This window comes from Xenopus laevis, chromosome 3L (genome assembly GCF_017654675.1).
Source record: "Xenopus laevis strain J_2021 chromosome 3L, Xenopus_laevis_v10.1, whole genome shotgun sequence".
NCBI lineage: Eukaryota > Metazoa > Chordata > Amphibia > Anura > Pipidae > Xenopus > Xenopus laevis.
The window spans coordinates 136,714,655-136,737,126 of NC_054375.1; the positions used below are offsets into that span (position 1 = coordinate 136,714,655).

General features: G+C 38.6%; 2 protein-coding genes across 2 annotated transcripts; both read right to left on the bottom strand.

Annotated features, from left to right (window-relative positions):
• Positions 1–4,054: 4,054 nt before the first annotated feature.
• LOC108710625 (olfactory receptor 8H1) lies at positions 4,055–5,151 on the bottom strand. Its single transcript, XM_018251740.2, has one exon. The coding sequence runs from the start codon at positions 5,009–5,011 to the stop codon at positions 4,082–4,084; it is 930 nt and encodes a 309-aa protein (XP_018107229.1). The 5' UTR covers positions 5,012–5,151; the 3' UTR covers positions 4,055–4,081.
• A 4,696-nt stretch (positions 5,152–9,847) lies between these two features.
• On the bottom strand, positions 9,848–10,836 carry LOC121401260 (olfactory receptor 7A5-like). The gene has a single exon (XM_041585600.1). It carries the CDS (start codon positions 10,775–10,777, stop codon positions 9,848–9,850), a length of 930 nt encoding a protein of 309 aa, XP_041441534.1. The 5' UTR covers positions 10,778–10,836.
• Between the last annotated feature and the right edge of the window lie 11,636 nt (positions 10,837–22,472).

A 22,472-nucleotide genomic window follows, 5' to 3' on the forward strand; every position in this document is an offset into this window, starting at 1 on the left:
TGGCTTACCTGATCTCTGCGTCCTCGGTACATCAAACATGACGTGTGACAAAATGGTCAAAAATCAGTCTAGCTATGAAACAGATGAAATGTCCATGAGTATCTGTTATTATAATGCCTCACGGAAATCTCCTAAATAGCAAATGAAAGGACCACATGTAAATATACCCCCAGAACTGTTTAAGTGTGGCTGTTGATCACACTATGTAATTCCCTTTTATTTTACAACTCATTTTAAAATCTAAGGTGCATATCACACTCAGCAAAAGGCTCATTTTCATCAGTAGCAAACAAATACTTCTCTATGTTTGTGAAGTGTGGGAGGAAAATGGAGACCCCAGAGGTAATCCATGCAAATGTAAAGGCTAGGCTTGGGCAAAATTGACCCGTTTAGGTTTGGCAAAAATTAGCTGCCAGCAAAATATCGCCAACACCCATTAAAGTCTATGGGCGTCAACATTTTTCTGACTCGCAGCAAAATCTTTTTGACATGCAACTTCTTTTTTTGACGGCATACGACGGCATACAAGTATGACGGCATACAAGTCTATGGGCATAATTTCCAAGGTGAAACATGGTAAAAAAAAATCGCCCATCCCTAGTACAGGTAGGGGACCAGTTATCCAGAATTCTCGGGACCTGGGTTTTCCGGATAATGGATTTTTCTGTAATTTGGATCTTCATACCTTAAGTCTACTAGAAATTAATTTGAACATTAAATAAACCCAATAGGCTGGTTTTGCTTCCAATAAGGATTCATTATATCTTAGTTGGGATCAAGTACAAGCCACTGTTTTATTTTTACAGAGAAAAAGGAAATCATTTTTAAAAATTTGGATTATTTGGATAAAATGGAGTCTATGGGAGACTTTCGGAGCTTTCTGGATATCGGGTTTCCGGATAAGGGATCCTATACCTGTACAGGTGAATATACAAACTCCCTGCAGATAGTGCCCAGATACAAATACAACTGAACCTTGCAAGATAGAAAACATATTTACCCATTTTCAATTGGTTATAATATGTATTTTCTAAAAATCTCCTTATTTAACAGATATAAAACTGATGCAGTGTGTTGTGTTTGCAAGAACTATAGTGGCATATTTGAAAATGAGCATTTAGTGGTTTAATTTTGGAGTCTCTAAATGCTACATAGTAATCCTATTCATATTGGGCATTAAACTATTGAGAGGACCCCTGGAATTCCAATTTAAGATGTTTTATGTTTATGCTTAAGGATATGTGGGGAATGAAAGTACATGTTCTGAGGCAATTTTAGAAATTTCATGAAAAACTCTAACTAGCAAAATGCAGTTTTGTAGGTTTACAGAAATACATACTGTATGTACTCATTTCTAATTTGTTTAAATGTGTAGTCTCCAAAAGTAAACAATTGTCTTACTGTTAGGGGCTTTTATAATACATGAACTCAGACATTGTGCTTGTTTTACAGTTTCATAGTGAAAATGTGCTTTATTTTAATTTTACTGTTTTAATATTTATGACACTTACAACCACCTTGTTCCCATATATAAAAACTCATTACAAAGCCAAGAGGTGCCAAAATAACTTTTCAGCTAAAGTGGCTAGAAATGAATAAATCACTAATACTACAGACATAAGTGGATTTCTGCTATAGTTGGAGGCACGGAAATCTACAGCAAATAAATACTTGTCACCTGGATTGCATTCTATCAATCTTTCCCTTCATTTTATGAGAAACGTAAAACTTCCAAGTTTTATATGCGGAACAAGTACAGGTTGCAAAACCTAAAAACAGAGACACACAATACACCTAATGGTGTGTTGTGGGTTTCCTTAATTGAGAAGGATCTGGGGATTTTTGTAGATAACAAGTTGTCTAATTCTGGGCAGTGTCATTCTGTGGCTACTAAAGCAAATAAAGTTCAGTCTTGTATGAAAAAGGGCATTAACTCAAGGGATGAAAACATAATTATGCCTTTTTTATAGGTCCCTGGTGAGGCCTCATCTGGAGTATGCAGTGCAGTTTTGTCTCCAGTCCTTAAGAGGGATATAAATGAGCTGGAGAGAGTGCAGAGACTAAGTGCAACTAAACTGGTTAGAGGGACGGAAGACTTAAATTATGAGGGTAGACTGTCAAGGTTGGGGTTGTTTTCTCTGGTGCTTGCGAGGGGACATGATTACACTTTACAAGTACATTAGAGGACATTATAGACAAATGGCAGGGGACCTTTTTACCCATAAAGAGGGTCATCGTACCAGAGGCCCCCCCTTCAGACTAGAAGAAAATAACTTTCATTTGAAAGTAGGTAGTTCTTCAGTGAGGTTGTGGGATGCACTGTCGGGTGATGTTGTGATGGCTGATTCTGTTAATGTTTTCAAGAGGGGCTTGGATGTTTTCTTGTATAAGCATAATTGACTATTGTGATACTAAAATCTACAGTTAGTATAGATATTGGTATACTGTATATAATTTATCTGAGTATATGGATGGGTTGGTGTGAGTGTGTATATGTATGTGCACTGGGTTTCATTTGTAGGGGTTAAAATAACAAATAAAAAACAAACAAATACAAAAAATATTGTCAAAGTGATACCTATATTGGCTAACAATAAAAATACATTGCAAGCTTTCGGAGCACCAAGGCCCCTTTGCCAGGCAAAATAATTTGTAGGGGTTGAACTCGATGGACTTTGGTCTTTTTTCAATGTAACATTACGAACTAGCCCTCATGTCTGGGTGGCAATAACCAACAAACTAGGGCTCCAGCTACGGGTAGGCAGAATAATCGTGATGAGGAGAGGTGCTGGTGAGGAATAATATCACATAAAAATAGCTTTTGCACTGTTTATAGTGGTACCGGGCTCTCTTGTTTGTTGCAGATTAACAAAACAAAATATTTATTAAATATCTACTAACTTTTTGTACCAGAGGAAGCATAGCATCAAAGCCCAGAAAGGCTTATGTTTGAAGGATTTTCATATTTGTAGGGCTAAGTTGCCTTCAAAATCCAAAGCAGGCCACCACCACCAATCTAAAATGGAGATACTTTAATTTATGGAAGTTGGAAAAATATTTGGTAAAATATTGGGAAGAAGATAAAGCCCAATCATGAAAGTTGTGTGGGTTCTAGCTGCCTCTATAGCTTTTTTAGAACTCAAATCATTTCAAATGAACTCATAACTCAAATGGTTTCTAATTTAAAAAAAACTCAGTGAAATCAGTGAATTTGAGTTGATAACCCAAAAACTCGAATTGATTAAGTTTTTGAGCAAAACGCACCGAAAAATACAAACATCATGAAGGATATTAGCATCTTCAAATGGTTTAAGGGACCTTTTGACATCTACATGACCTTGACAGGTTTTAGATATGTATTTTCAGATTCAAGCTATTTACAGCTTTGAGTTCAAAATTCAAGTTTTTTTAACCCGAAAAATCTATTTCTGATTAGAAAAAACCTCTCAAAAACTCAAATTTTTGATGGAAACACAATTTGACCTTTGATAAATAACCCCCTAAGTGTCTGGAAAGTTGAAAAAGTAACAAAAACATGTTAAATGCCTTTTATGAACTAAGGCTTACTATTTCTGTTGTTAAGTCCTGATTTCTTTCTTTGTTTTGCAAGCCGTGAGTGCAACAAACATTTTTAGGTTCAGGGCACAAAGGCCGATTCGGGGAGATGCCTGACCAGGAAACTTCAGGTGACTTTGGAAAATGAATTGCTCCGAGTGCCATACCACCGGCGATTTATATTTCAGCCAGCGGGAAGGCAGGGGAGGTAGTTCGGGGAGATCAGGGGAGGCAGTTCGGGGAGATTAGTCACCCCAAAGAAGAGAAGGTGTGTCGCTGGGCGACTAATCTCCCCAAATCGGCACTGACCCTTAGAGTAATCCCCACTGAAAAATAATTTGCTGTATAACTAAAGCAAGTGCAGTTCTATACAACTGTTCAATATTCATACATTTCAGTGGTATTTATAAATGAAAATATTATTGCACTATTCATTTATCCAATTTTGTTGTCTGCACTCACCCCTGGTTCTGACAGTTTTACCAGGGGAGGAGTGGAGGACTTTGATACAAATCAGTTTTTTTCTCTAGCTCTGATAACTAATCCTCTTTACAGTTCTTATTACAGCATTCTTTACTTCTTTATTCCTTAGACTATATATGAGGGGGTTTAACATGGGAGTCACTCCAACATAAAGTACAGAAAACACTGGGTTAAGGTTCTCTGACTCTGAAGGTGGCCTCATGTACATCCAGAATACACTCCCGTAGAATATTATCAGAGCTGTAAGATGGGAAGTGCAAGTGGAAAAAGCCTTTTGTCTTCCATTTTTGGACTTAATTTTCAGTATGCTGTGTACTATATTAATATACGTAATCAGATTTAGAGAAAACGGTATGACTCCAAATAAAAACACTTCCACATAAACAACATTATAAAATATAGTTATATCATTAGTAGATGATATTTTAGCCAGAGCTATAACATCACAGAATAAATGATGAACTTTATTGGTCTGACAAAATGACAGTTTTGAAGCCAGATCAGTAATAAACGATGCATTCACAAACCCAAAAATCCAGGTACCTACAATTAGTAGCGCACAAACTCTCCTGTTCATAATGAGGTGATATCTCAAGGGCTTGCAGATGGCAACATACCGATCATATGCCATAGAGGATAATACAATTGTTTCTATTTCAGCTAAGGCAGTGAAAAAGTACATTTGACTAAAACATTGTACAAAGGTTATGGAGTCATTGCCTGAAATCAACATTTCCATCAGTTTAGGGAGAGCGGTAGTCGGGTAACAGATGTCTACAAAGGACAAATTGCAGAGAAAGAAGTACATAGGGGTGTGTAATTGAACATCATTGCATATAACAATCAGTATAACAAGGTTTCCTAGCACACCAATCAAATAAATCCAGAGGAAGACAATGGAAAAAAGGGGCCTTTTCTCTCCATTACTAAAAACTGGATAAAGGTAGAAGCCTTTGGAAATAGTTTGGTTCATTTTTTTTTAAATTCCTATTGAAAGAAAGAAAATGTTTGTTGTGTCATTGTGTTGATTGTAAGATACAAATACTTCATTATTTTAATAAAAATCCTATGGCATGCCCAGCATACTTCTCCTTGTTTTCTTAGGTAATGTGTGCAAACTTATACTGACCTGATGCTGTCATCAGGTTGACTTTGGGAAAAACACCACATCACAATTTTTACATTCTTTTTGTACAATTTTTACAATGTTATTGAAGTAGGCAAATTATTTTCTCTTTTATGATTGCTTTTGTTCCTTAAAAAAAAAAAATATATATTTATCCAAATGATTTCCATAGTATTGTCAATTAGCTTGACAATAACAGCAGAATTGAAGATTCAAATATGTCAAAACATTCTAATGAAAAAACTAAAAATACTTATATTTCTTCCATATAAAAATGTTTTTAGTATTCTGCACATTCTAAATTATCATCTGACAACAAGCCTCCTATGAAGCCCCTGACAACCTCAAAATTCTGTTTCATGTTGGTGATTGAAAAATATGACTAAGACAAAAACGCGTCAGGCATATGATGCTGTGGCATGTTTTTATTTTGCTGAAATAACGATTCTAGCTTTTAACTGAGTTCCAGTGCTGTGGTGTTATGGTCTTCCTTTTTGGCAATTTGATGAAGCTTTGGACACCATTGAACTGAACCACACTTGAACAATATAGGATGGCATCACCAGTCAATCAGCGGAATTGCTGTTCCTTCTGATCAAAACATGACCTAGTTGTGAAACTTACTAAGAACAGTTTGTAATGTATCAACAGCTTAATATATTGTTCAATCAATTACTGAATGAAACATCATTATACTGAAGTTTAATCAATGCTGAATCCATACAGACATAGACATCCTGGTGGGTCTCCAACTACTGGCTCCAGTTGATCAAGGGCCACATATCTCCCCAAAGGCTATCCATTTGGCATTAATGTTTTTAGCTAACATATACTCTACAAACTTACCTTACATTAAAACTTCAGTACTGCTATGAAAGTGTTTTTACATCTGCTATATCCGCTGGAACCCTTTTTATAGCTATTTAAACAACTGACTAATGTACAATATTACCCAAAAGACTTTTTATCATGGGATTAATTATTCAAATTACAGTACTATTTTTTATACGCTGAGCTTTGGTTTTGTAGTGAACAGAGAATATATTATTAGAACAATTTTAGAATATAATTTGAGAATATATTTTAGCAATAAGTCAAATAAAAATAATACATTTTTTGATACCCTACTTTGTATAAAAAAAATATAAACCGCTGCTCAGTCAAAAATTCCCCAAATCCAAATTTACTATCCTCTTACCCTCAACAATGTTAAGAGGATAAGGATGAGGATACAGAGTAAATACAAGAAGCAAGTATTGTGCTTGAATATCTAAATTAATCAATATTAATTATTTTTTGCAAGTGTTAATGATGGTTGCCACTAGGAAGAAGACGTGAACGATCTAACCTGATCTGCTAGAGTAATGATTTGTAATGTCACCGTTAGTCTTGCATTGTGGTAAATAGACACACAATTGACTTAGATTCTATGCTGTATGAGGCAGGGGCATCCAGGGCCGGATTTACATAGCAGGAGCCCCTAGGCCCGATGTCGTTCGTCGCCCCATCCCCTCCCTTTTATTCGCTCAAATTTTATCATCGGCACCAGAACAATGGGGATTGGCGCACAGGAAATTAAAAATAAATACTATTGTATCCCCTGCGCATCCCCAGTATTTCTTAATCAGTGTGGTTGGGCAGCATGACACCCCCTAAAATCCTGCCGCCCTAGGCCCAGGACATATACAAACAATGCTAGATCTTTTTTGGCAAGAAATTGCTACAGAGGACACAAAAAACATGGGAAATCGTTTTATAAATGTGCCAGTTCATTAGCAATTGAAAGCAACAAGTAATTGATGTTTTACAAAATGAAATGGAAATTCAGAATGGTAATTTGGATTAAGTAGATTTAAAATAATTGGCTGCATTGTTCTTCTTAGTAAATCACAGGGTATGGGCTACAAACTTCTCTTCGGGTCTCCACTCCCTGACTTATTTCCACTCCTAGTCACTATCACTTGATGGATGTATGTTTTATCAACCTAACTTACTATGTTATCTTGTGTGTTGGAGAGTGTCACTGCACCCTTTATGCTCTATATGAACCTTTATAAAGAACATCAAAGCAAGTAAAAATGCATACATTTTAGCACTTTGCACATTGCACATTGTCAGTCAGTATACACATGGAATCACTTTCAAACACATCTGTATCCCTGCCTATGTATTCACAATGGTAAGTCAAGGTTACTAGAGTCTCTACCTCAAAGTTTCTGGTAACACTATGGGGCAAATTCACTAACCTGCGAAAATTCGCCAGCGACGGCTTCCCTCACATCGCAACACTTTGCCAAGTGTAGATTCGCCAGGACAACTCTAATTCACTAAAATCCGAATTTGCTTCCAGGGCACCGAACGCTGGCGAAGTTCCGCTAGCGTTACTGCGCCAAGCGAAGCGAAGTTGCGCTAGCATTGCCTAATTTGCATACGGCGGGAAGTTAAAGTTGAATGGACGTATATGTTGCAGCAAATACATTACACTACACAAGTCCAGGGAAGCTTAATAAAATAAAATAAAGTTGTTATATTGTCCTACACATGAGCTCAGTTAATAGTTTATGTGCCATATGTTAGGAAATGAAGGGGGGAAGTAGATTACCCCCAAAAAAAATGAACGCTCTTTTGCAGCCTATCACCCTGTAAAAAGGAAAAGACGCCAGCGTTTTTTGGGACTTAGAAAAATTTTTCAACTATTTTTTGAGGAACTCCTATCTACTCTATTGCACTTCACCTGGACTGAGGTGGCGAAGGCAAGTCTGGGGCAAGAGGTAACACTCAGTAAAATCCGCATCTTGGTGAATTTGCGTAATTATGTCCATTCGCCAGAGCGCAAATTCGTCTGGCGTTAGGGAGCGAAGTACCGCTAGAGTCTATCTCCTTCACAAGCGAAGTTACGCCGGTGACCGTTAGTAAATTGGCGAATTTCCAAAATGACGTCATGCTGGCGAATTTTTGTCAGCATTAGTCACTTCGCCCTTTAGTAAATTTGTCCCTATGTATTTCAGTTTTGTCACCTGTATACAAAAGGTTGCACGCATCACTTCTGTTTTCTTTAGGAAGATACATTAGTAGCAAGGGGACCAGTGGACAAGTAAGGCTGACAGACCCAGATTTTTTGAATGGCATTTCCTTACTACCAAAGTCAAGAGACAAATTGTCCCACTTGGGGTGCTTAATGTTATCTTACTGTATATGTTGTTTCTACTTATATTAGCACATTTGCATAATCAATATTCACTTCTCTTTTTAATCACATAATTAATTAACGGTTGGGAGGTAGGGTTATACTGATCAATAAAAAATACTAAAACGGATTGGCTCAGATAAAACACAGGTTAAGCCTTAGGCAATTCAGCATCAAGTAACTTAGAAAAGCCAATATGGGCAATGAAGAAACAGATGAATTATTGACAGCAAACACCATTGTCATGTTCCAAATCCTCAAGCATAGCTTTGGACAACCAAATATGATGGTGAGGCCTAGTCATACCAGTCATATCCATGAAAAGTGCTGACTGAAGACCCCGGACAAGACCCCGGACAAGATATAACAGCTGAAGTTCAATTTGACATGGAAAGCCAGCACAATGTTGCCTTCACCCTTCTAAAAATCGTTGTCACTTTTGCCTAAAGATCCTCAAGCTTATCTTTCAAAACAATCATTGCTGATTAAAACATACATAATTTTTTTCTTTTTTAATATATCAATGCTTTCCAAATTGTCAGGAAAACAGTATTTTGACTGAATTGACTTACTTATGAAACTAATAAAGGTGTCAATTAGTCACAATCACAATTAGGGGCCCATTCACTAAGGTCGATTGAAGGAATAGAGGAAAAAACGTCGAAAATTTGAATGTTTTTTTTGGCTACTTCGACCATCGAATTGGCTACTTCGACCTTCGACTACGACCTTCGACTTCAAATCGAACGATTCAAACTAAAAATCGTTCGACTATTCGATAGTTGAAGTACTGTCTCTTTAAAAAAAACTTCGACCCCCTAGTTCGCCACCTAAAACCTACCGAGGCCAAAGTTAGCCTATGGGGAAGGTCCCCATAGGCTTTACATGGTTTTTTTGATCAAAGTAACTTCGTTCGATCGATGGATTAAAATCCTTCGAATCATTTGATTCAAATGATTTAATCGTTCAATCGATTATTCCTTCGATCGAACGAATTGCGCTAAATCCTTCGACTTCGATATTCAAAGTCGAAGGATTTCAATTCGGCAGTCGAATATCGAGGGTTAATTAACCCTCGATATTCGACCCTAGGTAAATGTGCCCCTTAGTGATGGGCGAATTTGTTCCGTTTTGATTCGCCAAAAAATTCACAATTTCCAACAAAATTCGCAAAACGCATTGAAGTCAGTGACACCCGCAACAATTGTTATACGCACACTTATTGTGGGCAAAATAAGTCTGATTAATTTTGACGCGAAACACCGAAATTCGCCGCAAATTTGCAGCTGCCGAATTTATTTGCTCATCACTAGTCACAATGTGCTTGACTTTTTTGAGCTGTCAAGCACATTCATTTCCAGCAGTGTCGACACTCATCTGAATCCTAACTCCCTGGAGCAATTTGCACATGGATTAATTTATTGTTAACAAGAAATTGTTGAATCAAAACACTCTGATATAAAATAAACACACAACTATAGATTTTCAATAATAGTTTATGAAGTGCTGACAATAATTTGTCCTGAAACAAGTGTCTTTATGGCTCTCTTTATCTCCTTATTCCTGAGACTGTATATTACGGGGTTCAGCATGGGAGTCATAGCTGTAAAAATCACAGTGATCAACAAATCTACATTGCTGGGGTTTTCTGATGCCATGTACATCCATGAAGCAGCTCCATAGAACAGAAGGAGGGCAGCGAGATGCGAGGAACAGGTGGAGAACGTTTTTTTCCTACCAGTTACTGATTTAATGTGTAGGATGCAGAGGATTATTTTGGAATACGAAGTTAAGCAGAGTAGCAATGGAAGGACACCAAAAATCACAGTTCCAAAATATAGGTAATAGTAGATACCTATTGCCTCACAGAACATTTGTGCCACATATTTGATGTCACAGAAGTACTGCTTAATTGTATTGGAACCACAAAAATGTAACTGTGATATAATTGAAGCACTCAAAATACAGTTTGTAAGTGAAGATGTCCAGATTCCTGCCATAATCAGGGTGCATTTTTTAATATTAACTATGACGTGATATTTCAAAGGATCACAGACAGCTACATAGCGGTCGTATGCCATGAAAGCCAACAAGACACCTTCACTTTGAGCTGTCATTGTGTAGAAGAACATCTGAGTGAAGCATTCTGGGAGAGAGATGATGTTCTTGCTAGTGAGTAGGATGTGCAGCAGTTTGGGGAGGGTTGTTGTAGTGTAACATATGTCTATAAAGGACAGGTTGGCAAGTAAAAAATACATGGAGGTGTGTAAGTGAATATCATAGCATGTCACTGTGATTATACTTAGATTTCCAAATACCCCGACTAAGTACACAATGGCAAAGGCTATAAAAAGCATCGGCTGTTTCTCTCCTTCACTGGAAAATGCTAAAATGTAGAAGTAAGTAAATATGGTATTGTTGCCCATCAGCCTATTTTATTTCTGGAAGAGAGATAATACATATTATTCGTGAAGCAATCAGTGTCTTAAAGGTAGCTCTGGTAATTAAACAATAACTATACAGAAGATGTAGAATTAATTTTGAAATGTATCGGATATGCAACAAAAGCACACATTGGCATCACTAAGGAAATAAATGCAGCAAATCAACCTAATAAATAAAATAATGGTCTGTGTTAACATATTAATTGGTCTCTTAGGATACATTTCAGATGAAGGCAGGAATATCCAAGCACAAGCAATAAAGAGAGGAAAGAAAATGATATAGTCACTTGCACCTTATCATCATCATCATTTATTTATATAGCGCTGTCAAGATACGCAGTGCTTATATCGCATTAGAGAACATGCACATGTCTACTGTGTCCACAGCAGTACAGGGTATTAGCACCAGAGCCCAAAAGGAACACAGAAATGTGCCAGAGTGTAACAACTCAACCTGGTGGTCTAGTGGGGGTTCGATGGGGATGCCAGTCGCACCCTCGGCAGGGAAGCCTGCCGCGTCTGTTCTGTTTGGGGCAGTCCCGGTAAATTAGCAGTGTTCCGGGTTTGCGTGTTCAGCTGGTTCAGAAAGTCCAAACGCGACATCATCGGCCGGCGAGAAATTCAAATATTTAAATGGCTCTCTGCGCATGTTTGACCCTGCCTGTGACCAGATTACACTTCTGTCTCCAGTTTTGTACTACGCTGCTCATTTGGTACAGTATATTGACCCAGCTTGTGACCTCGATTACGCTACCATCTCCTGTTATTGTACTGCCCTGCTCATCTTGTATATTGACTTGAGCTGTGACCTCGACTACATTCCTTGTTCTCCAATTTAGTAAACATGCGGTTCCCTTGCCTGCCTAGAACTCTCTCCTTGGTCCTCTCATATTAAGACCTGCCGGCACCTGGGTGGTTGTTAAAGTTGGAAGGCTGAGCCGTGACAGGGACCTTGGGGTTTATTCTGGGTTCGGGACACCAATCGTAACACAGAGGATCTCCTGGTGGGTTCAGACTCTAGTGGACCTCAGCCAAGGATAATTGCCACCAATTATTTCCTATTCCAACCATATATAAATTATCCATTTTTAAATTGTTTGCCTTTTTCTAAGTGTGGGTCCTGCATGTCAGGTTTTGTGGTGGACCTTAGGAAGCACAGTCCAAATTCCAATTCCAAAGTCCAGAGTTAACATGTTAATTCTAGAACACCATCGTGTCGGTGTACCTCAAAAATTACATGCAATTCATCAATTTTATAGGTCTCTGTATTTATAGGTCCTCTGTATCTCTCAGTTATCTAAGCCAACAAATGGAGATGCCAAAGTATTATTTTGGAATGGCTGGTTTGATCTATGGAAAGACGGTAGCAATTCATGGCAGCGGTATAGTAGTCTGTGACTGCCACAGAACCTAACAATCCAAGGAATTTATTACACTGTATTGGGATAAATAAGTGAGACACTCAGGGTTTTTAGTCTTGGTCAGAACACTCTCTAACTTCAAATAACACTATAGGGGTCATTTACAAACTGGCAGACGGGGTTTAATGTGCAAAAAAGAGCACAATCCACCATTTGTTTGCACTTTGCATCCTACCTCCCAGCCTAAATGAATTGCACAGCTCTCTTTCATTCACTCCCTCAACTTCATTGATTTCTATACATGTGTTTTTAATTGCCTACTGCTTCATTGTTTCAGTGTATAGCAAAGGACAGACAAATACTGCTCTTGAAACCAATTACAATTACAATTAAGGAAACTCCCAACACACTGCCATTTAGTGTTTAACTACAAATCATGTCTTCCATGATTACTCAGCACGTCCAGTTGTTTTAGAATTACTTATATTAGATAAAGCTAATTAAAATTCCAAATTCAAACTTCACTTTGTCATGTTGTGGGGCTGCTTTTAATCAGTTTCAAACAATTAGTAGGGAAAATGGTTGATGCAAAATTAAGAAAACCACATTAAAAGCAGTTTTAGTGTGTTAAATAAATGAAGTTCAGAAAGACAATGATCCCAAAGGCCAAAGTAGCCCTTTAGTACATAAACAAAAAGGTAAGATCCTGCAATGACTACAGCACAGACCTGATCTCAATCCAGCTGGATTGTTAATAATTAGTCATAATTCTAAATTTGCAGTACCTTAATATGTAGTGTTATTCTTTCCTGCTTTATAAAAAGTCTATAAACCTAATACATGCCTTACCTTGCTAGTGAAGTTCAGCTTAATGTTTGTTTCTTTGTGAGTTGGAAACATTATCTTTGCACTCCTATTTGTTTGTAAAAGAAGTATTCTCTGGGCACCTGTTATGCACAAATAATATGCACCTCTGTCCCTTATGCCCTAGATATGATTTTATAATAATTAAAGATTGTTTGTCTTGCATAAAAGGGCCAAGAGACAGTAAACCATTTGGTCATGAAACACATGGGATTTAGAAAAACACTTTATTTATATATGTAGGGCAGAAAGATGAAAGTGTTGAGGGTATAAATGGCAAAGGAATAACTACAAATAGTACAGGACTATAATAATGCCCCTTTGTGGCATAGCTCAAGAGGGAATGTCTTCATTACTGTTCTATTGAACATAACAAGACATTGGTCATAAACAGTATAAACCTTGAACATGGGCCCACACAGTTGAAGCAGATTTTTTTATGACATTGCATACAATTCCCTAACCCAGTGCTTTAAGTACCCTATGTAAATAGGTGAGAAATAGGCTAGGTTAGTGTCAAAATCATCAATACATGCCCTTCATACTCATACTTACTCAGTCCACCTCCATATTAAGGTTATTTTACAAAATCAAAACATCAATAAAAAGTCAAACAAAACTATACAGATCATAATCACGATTCATGCCCCGGGTTCTAATGTTTCCAAGGTGTGGATCCATAATGTTTCATTTTTTTTAAACTCAGTATTATCTCCACATTTTAACACTAGAATAGATTCTATTACTGCTTACCACAACTGTGAAGCATTATGTTCAGCATTGTGGAACGATGTTCTGAAATTGTATGGGACTGAAGAATTAGTTCGCTTTTATTCAGGCAGCCATGCAGGTTGGTTTCCACACTCTGGAATATTGAGGCTTCTCACTAAGTCCTGCTGACATTCCCCTCCTGGGATATCAGCTCACCAGCTTCATGTCTGGCTTACCTTCTAGCTTTCTTCAGTCACTTTAGACTCAATCTCATTCAGCTGGTCATGTCTCATTCTGCTCCTTGCAGTACCCCCAGCCTCTCTGGAAGTTCCTAACACAGACAGGTAACCTTCCTGCTCTGTGTCCTGCTCTGAGAGACCTTCCTAACACTCTCATTATCATTAAATACTTTTCCACAGGACATATGGAAAGTGAACTTATGGGTAGAACTACATGAGCGACTACGGTGTTTCCGGCAGATCTGACGCGATTCGACAAAATGCTGGCGTCAAGTCAGATGCAACGGAAATAAGGTAAACAATAGCAATGTCGGATGTTGTCGCAGCGTTTACCTGACATGACTGTGGATGCAGACGCTGCATGCTGCATCCGACAGTCGTGTCAGATGAACGCTGCGACAGCATCCGACACTTGTATTTACCTTATTTACCTTATGGCATCGGACTTGGCGGCAGCGTTGGATCTGCCGGAAACGCTCCGAAGTCGCCCATGTAGTTCTACCCTATAGCTTCCAGGGCCAGACCACATTATCCTTTAAACTGATAAACCATTCTTTGTTTAGTCACATCTCCCTTGCAGCTTTTAACTCCTACAGGGGAGAAATTAAAGGCAAAACACACCTTTTTACACTTCTCTATGGTTATTCTACCACATACCACCCCCCTGCTTCAGCCCGAAGTGGTAAACACCATAAGCTTTCTTGCTCTAGGGAATTTTGACCTTTCTTTAGCATGTAAAAAATTGAACGCATACAACTCAATCTGAGTGTACACACACATGCTTTCCTGTAAACATTTACCTTTCAGTTAAAATGAATCATATCCCCTCACAATCAAATGAATCTGACTGTTTTGGCACCTTGGACACATATTACCTGGTACAACATTTATTTTCAGTGGGAAAAGGTATGTGAGTGTGTGCCATATGTTTCAATCAAGTCTGCTCAATGTGAATATAAATATATATGTATACAGTGGTGTAACTACCAGGGGTGCAAAGGGTGCAATCGTACCTGGGGCCGCACCCCCTTGGGGCCCACTGGAGCCATGATAACAGTTATTGTGGGAGGCTGGGCAGGGGAGATTTTGCAGCATGCATGCCAACAGCACAATTCATAGGGGGTAGGGCCTGATGGGGTCCCGGGTGCCCATCCTGTACCAGGGCCCGCTGGCAAGTAGTTACGCCACTGTATGTATATATACAAACCTTCACTTGCATATAGATGAACAGACATCTGCATGCATATACTGATACACCCACAAACATCCCCAAGCACTTATATAAACATGTGTGTATAAAGGGATAGAAATGGAAAGAGTAATTGCAGTAGGTTAAATATGAATATAGTATTATATAGCATAAATGCATTAACGTAGAATTCACTCTTGCAATGTCAGACAAGCTACTAATTTAATATAAAATAAACACACAAATATAGACTTTCAATTGTAGTTTATGACTTTCAATTGTAGTGCAGACAATGATTTGCCAAAAAATCTTGAAACAAGTGTCTTTATGGCTCTCTTTATCTCCTTATTCCTGAGACTGTATATTATGGGGTTCAACATGGGAGTCATAGCTGTAACAATCACAGTGATTAACAGATCTATATTGTAGGAGTATTCTGGTGCCATCTACATTCATGATGCAACTCCATAGAACAGAAGGAGGACGGTGAGATGGGAGGAACAGGTGGAGAAAGTTTTTTTCCTACCAGTTGCTGACTTAATGCATACTATTTCTGCAGATTATTTTGGTATAAGAAGCTAAACAGAGCAGGAATGGGAGATACTAACTGCCTCACAAGATATTTTTGCCACATATTTGATGTCACAGAAGAATTGGTTAATTGTATTGGAACCACAAAAACCCAACTGTAAAATAATTGAAACATTCAAAATAGCATCTTGAAAGTTGTCCAGATTCCTGCCAAAATCAGGGCACATTTTTTAATATTAATTACAAAGTGATATTTCAAAGGATCACAAACAGCAACATAGCGGTCATAGGCCATGAAAGGCAGCAAAACAATTTTGCTTTCAGCTTTCATTACATAGAAGAACATCTAAGTGAAGCACTTGGAGAAAGAGATGATGTTCTTGCCAGTGAGTAGGATGTGCAGCAGTTTGGGGAGGACTGTTGTAGTGTAACTGATGTCTACAAAGGACAGGTTGGCAAGTAACAAGTACATAGGGGTGTGTAAGTGAACATCATTGCATGTCACTGTGATTATACTTAGATTTCCAAACACCACAAACAAGTACACTTGTTTCTCTCCTTCCCTGGAAAATGCTAAAATGTAGAAGTGAGTGAATATGGTATTTTTGAGTGTTGGTAATTTAAATATAAAACTACAACTATACAGAAGATGTAATTGTGTTTTGAAATATAATGGCAACAAATACAGTATACGCAACAAAAACACAACTCGCTTGAGAGAAAGAGATGCAGCAAATGAACCTAATAAATGTATAAATAAAGGACTGTGTTAACATAAAGATTGGTATTTAAGGATACATTTCAGATAAAAGTGGTTATAGTGGGAATATCCAAATATAATCAATAAAGAGAAAGGAAAATTATATAGTCAGTCAGTTACACCTTGTAGAATTAGGGAGCATGCATATAAAATCTACAACATTACAGGGTAATAGCACCAGAGCACAAAAGGAATACAAAAATATATACAAGTAGGCTTGGACTGACCCAGTACCAGAGAATCTCCTGGTGGGTTTAGACTCTAGATGCATGCAAATTAATTCACAAATCTGCGGTGACAATTCACCAGCGTAAAATCCGCCACATCAAAAAAAAGTTGTTGCGCGTCAAAATTATTCGGATGCCCATTGACTTGCATTTTGACCAAATAGTTGCGTGCATAAAAATTCAATGCGTTTCACAAATTCTTCTCATTTCACGAATTTCAATGGGATGCAAATTGCTATTTTATTATCCATAATTCCTACAAATGAACATTAACATCAGTAAACCACATACAAGTGGCAAACTGTGCATTAACATTTCAGTAATGGCTTTAGTATGTGATTAACTAGGTACAAGTCAGTTGCATGTGTAGATGCAACATGCTCAGGGAACCAAGACATTTTTCTCATGTAGGTGTTGATTCCAGGTTTCCCTTGTGTCTGTGTGCATGCATAAAGCATTAGTTTACTTTTACTATGTTATAGTATTACTTATTCCTATTGAAGTTGCATTTAGTCTTTATTCTTTATAGTGAACCAAAGTGTATCTTGTATTGCAGTTCTACTTTGCATCTGTAACACCTATTTGGGCCATATGGGGTTAATTCACCAGCTATATGGAAGATTAAAGGTGTGGTGTAGAGTGACTACAACTCCCACAGGCTACTGTGCAATAATAAAACATACAAAAAATGGCGCCAGGAGGTGCTTGCAGTAAAACAGGAAAACGGTTTATTACTATGCACGAGGCAAGTAACCACAGGTTTAGTACTCACGCAGGAGTTGAGGCAACAGCATATAGAGAGGTCACACAGATCTGCAGGCAGGCTCACCTAGAGCAGACACAGGCTGACACTCCCTGGGGACAGACTTGGCAGGTATCCCACCTCTGCCACATATTCCAGTAGTGTCTCTGGATCAACCTCAATCACTCTCTCCTGATTCCCTCTCCGCTGGGATCCCTATACTACAGGCAATATGGCCTGGGAGAGATACCTCCAATCTATCACTGCTATGTTGGAGCTCAGAACTGCTCTTTCTCTCAAACCTCTCTGCCTTTCTCTCCTAGAGAGACTATGACAAGTCTGCCCTAGTATATCTATTCCTCATTCATGGGGTTGCCTGGTCCCCGACTTGGACACATGCCTTCTTCTGGGCCTTCTGTACTCAGCCCCTCTGAGCACATCCAGCTGGATCAGCATCCAGAGGCGAAAGAGGAAGAGGCCACTCCTTACACACACACTATAGTGCAGTGTAGCAGGAAGCTGTCACACCTTTCCTGGCAGATCACTGTAAGAAAAAGGTGGGGGCCTTAAAGCTGCAGGGCAGATTAACCCGTAGGGGCCCCTACACATCTATATTTATCTGTTACAACATGTCCCAGAAAACTATACTTCACAGACAGACTTCTCTCTTACTTCTCTCTTACTCTTACCTGCAGGTCCAGCCTGAATTTTTCAGCTATACAGCATTACTACTATTCATAGAGGCAAATTTACTAAAGGGTGAAATTTCACCTTGAAAGTCTCCGCTGTACTTTGTAAATTAGTAAGACATTATTTTGCAGCAATACCCATATTTATATGTAACGTATGGTATCCCAAAACCCAAAGCAAACCCCAAGGTCTCAGTCTCGGCTCACATTTCTTCTTAAAGGAGAAGGGAAATACGGAGGCATTTTATTGCCAATAGATTAGCTGCAATAGTGCAAGCTAGAATGCTATATTTATTCTGTAGAATGTTTTACCATACCTGAGTAAAAAGCTCTAGAAACTCTCTGTTTGTTTAGGATAGGAGCTGCAGTATTAACATGGTGTGACATCACTTCCTGCCTGAGTCTCTCCCTGCTCTGGGCTCAGATTACAGTAGAGAAGGGAGGGGGTGGGGAAGAGGAGCAAACTGAGCATGCTCATGTCCAGGGCAATGAGGTTTAAGCTGAAGGCAGGAAGTCTAATACAGAAGCCCATGTGTACACAATAGAAGGAAAGAAATGCAGTGTTTCTTTTGACAGGGGACTCAGAGCAGCACTACTTTGGGGGTTTACTGGTATATTTAGATGGACCTTTCTGATAAGGCTTACTTAGTTTTAACCTTTCCTTCTCCTTTAAAGCAGCTGCCTTTATAGCCATACTAGTGGCTTACACAGATCACCTGTGGCAGATTGGCAACAGGTGAAACAAGCCATGCCTATTTGCAATTACAAGTATAGCCATAGGAGTGAACAAGGGCCTTAACTGTCTTCTCACATAGACCAGTGGCAATGCAGACAGCACAGAAACTTCAGGTCCCTAGTTCAACCCCAGGCAGGCTATTACATTATCAAAATGCAAAGTTTTGACTTGGCAAATGAACACTAGTGTACTTTCAGCAGCGAAAAAGCACCCATAAAAATTATTCAAAATCCTATTTTATCACATTAGACAAGCAAAATGAACTTTGTTTCCTTCAGTCTGGGAATTCATAATTATTCCAAGCAGGCAGGAGCCATTTTGTGGACACTGTTATTAAAACAAGCCTTGTATCATCTCAAAATCTTGTTTGTACACCAGAATGGGGGACCCAATGTCCATCCCCATGCCCTGGTTACACAATTAAATGGTGAAGAGAAAGGGGGAATGTGTGGAGAGCAGTGACATCTAGGAAGTGCTGAATGGAAAGTGAAAGTAAAATGGAAAGTGAAAGTAATTGTCTGCCCCGCCTCTATGCCTAAAGCATAGAGGAGGGACAGAAAATATTTGATTGACAGCTATGATTGCTTTAATAAAAAATATAAATTGGATTTCTTTATATTATACAGCTTTTTGTGTCTGGGTGACAGGTCCACTTTAATAAAGAGAGCTGAAAAACCTATACTATATCTGCTTATATCTCAAGTGCTTTCATCAGCAGCTGTGTGCTTATATGCTAAATAAATGAGTGTGGGTTCCTTAGCCACACAGGTTGTTGCAACAAGGCAAGATACACTCAGAATACCAAGGGTCAAATTCACTAAAGGCTTCTCCACTTATGATGGGCAAATTTGCGCTGTTTCGCTTCAGCGAAAATTTTTCGAAAAGTCGCTGGTGTCTCGTTTTTGACGCCGGCGTCCGCCAGCGAATTTTCACCATCTAATTTTTGTGGGCGTTTCGTGAATTTATTCGCTGGCGGCGAATCGCGCAAAAATCATTGTGAATTCGCGCCTGGTGAATAAATTCACCCATCACTATTCTCACTCACGCGCCACTTTGCCAGGTGCAAATTCGCTACCACTACACCAATTCACTAAAATGCAAAGTTGCTTCCCTGCAGCCGAACGCTGGCAAAGTTGATTAGTCATCGGGAAACATTTCATAGCAAACTTTTGCTATCGTTCGTTTCTGCCTAGCAAAACTTCATTAGTACTCTTGTGCTTCGGTCAATTTCAATAGAGCGGGTACATATAGGTTGTATACATTATACAGTATGTCTTTATTAGAGATGTTGGTGCAAATACTTGAAGTGGCCACTTATTATTACAAGCAGTGGCGGAACTACCAGGGGAGCAGGGGGTGCGAGCGGACCAGGGCCTGCACCCCCTCAGGGCCCCCCCGGCAGCCCGCTCTCCAGTGAAATCCGTCGTGTACGGAGGGGGGCAGGGCCCTGCTGCGCGTCACGCACCAGCGTCACGCAATCAGTTACGGCACTGATTACAAGGAAGCAAAAATAAATATAGAAGAGATCCTCTAATGCCCTAGATATGAGCCCACCCTAAAACAAATGTGGCATGCCCCTCAAGTGGTTGGAAAAAAATTTTATCACAAAAAATTTTAATAATTTTTAATAATCCCACTTTAAAATATGAAAAAACACCAGCATTATTTAGAACGTTTATGACTTTCAGGCATACAGGATATAATGTCACTGACATAAGACTGAGGAGGATGTAGTTTCGTCTTATTAGTTTGCCAGGTCTAAGGTGGCGAAGGAAACTCTGGCGAAAGAGGAAATATTCTGTAAAATTCGTCTGGCGATAGGGCGCGAAATTGCACTAGAGACTGTCTCTTTCGCTAACGAATTGTCCTCTACACCTGTTAATAAATTGGCTATGTCCCTGCTGATGGAATTTCTGGTGAATTTTTGTAAGTAAATCTGCCCCCATGTTTTATGAATACTAAAAACATAAAAAATAGCACTTTTCTTCAAGCGCCATTTACTTATCTTTACTTAATAAACACATTGTACAATATCAAGTATATTTATAATCTACAATTAGTATAGATATTGTGATGTGAGTGTGGGTGTGGAAGCTGGGTTTCATTTGGAGGGGTTGACCTTGATAGACTTTGGTCTTTTTTCAACCAAACTTTACTTATTTATGAAGAAAAAAGCCCAAAAAATAAAGCCTGAAAAAATAGGGTCGGGCAAACTTTGGAAGCTTCCATCGAAAACTTCCATCAAATTGTTTGTGGCTTCTATGGGAAAACTCTGAAATCTACGAAAAAATTGTAGTTTTCTGAGTTTTTTTGCGCAGAAACCACAAACTCATCGGATATCGGTACGGACATCAGCGCAGACACTGGGACCTTCCCCAGTGCTTTTAGATGCCGGGGTTAAACCATCTGACTTTTTTCGTCTTTTTTTCCTCTGAAAACCACAAATTATTCGAGGTTCAGATATTCAGACCTTGATAAGTAACCCCCTAAGTGTAGTAATAGTATCAGACATAATGTAAAAAATCAGAAACATATTTTTAAGAAATTAGCAACATGGGGGCCTTTTTTATTACTGAAAAAGCAGCTGTAGTCTAGTGAATAGGAGGTCCTCTAACAATGTAGGGCATCTACAGTATGTAGCAGTATACTGAGTGGCACGTAATTAAAAAGGGACAGATTCAACCTTTGATAAATATTCCCCTAATAATCTCATGAAAGTGAATAGAGAGTAGTAAAATATCCCTAAGAGAACTGTGGTAAACTCTCTCTCAATGTGTCTCAATTTAATCATATGCCCTAATGAGAGATACTTCTAGCATTTGACTTTCTTGTGCAGAGTTAATTCTTCATTTGTGCAAACTAAAAAAATATATAATTTATCCAGTCCTTTAAAATTCTTTTGCACTTTCCTATTTTACTGGGACAAGAAGGAAGAAGGTTACACAGAGGGACACAAATCTACCTTGCCAGTTGGTTCTGGCCAGCAAAAGGAGCAGCAGGTTGCAATGGTCCTCCCTTCCTCCCTGTGAGGTGGAGGTCATGTTGTAGTCACAGTTGGCAGAGGTTATCATTACTCAGACCTCCAGGGGGAAGTAAGGTATTTGACAGGAAGCATGAGTAGATAAGTAGGTCTGGGAACCTGACGGTAAAAAAGCATTACATAGGGATTCTTTCAGTTCCCTTGGGGGTGAGTAAGGACGATTAGTTAATGAAAATATGATACAAACAGTTTGTTTAACTAATGTAAACTCATTTTAAAGGGGTGGTACACCTTTCAGTTAACTTTTAGGGCAGGACTCGATGATGTGTTTAGACCCGACACGTCGCAATGCGACTAAATGCATGCGACGTGTCGGATGGTTTACTGAAAACGGAAGTGAAGGAGAAATCGCATGTAACAACTACATTGATCCGACTGTCAGGTGAAATCGATTTGAAATTTTGAAATTAGTGAAAATCGGATGAAAAAATCCGAAAAAATCGTGAACATTGGATTTTTTTCCCGCAAAGCATATTTTCGGAAAATCTAATAATAAATAAGCGTAAAAAACCCGAGCGGATTTGATCAGAGTTTGTAGCAGAAAATATTGAGATAAATTCGAACTTTGATAAATAACCCCCTATGTAT

Excerpts from the sequence above, each read along its gene's own strand:
- LOC108710625 (XM_018251740.2), bottom strand. The coding sequence starts at position 5,011 with ATGAACCAAACTATTTCCAAAGGCTTCTACCTTTATCCAGTTTTTAGT.
- LOC121401260 (XM_041585600.1), bottom strand. The coding sequence starts at position 10,777 with ATGGGCAACAATACCATATTTACTTACTTCTACATTTTAGCATTTTCC.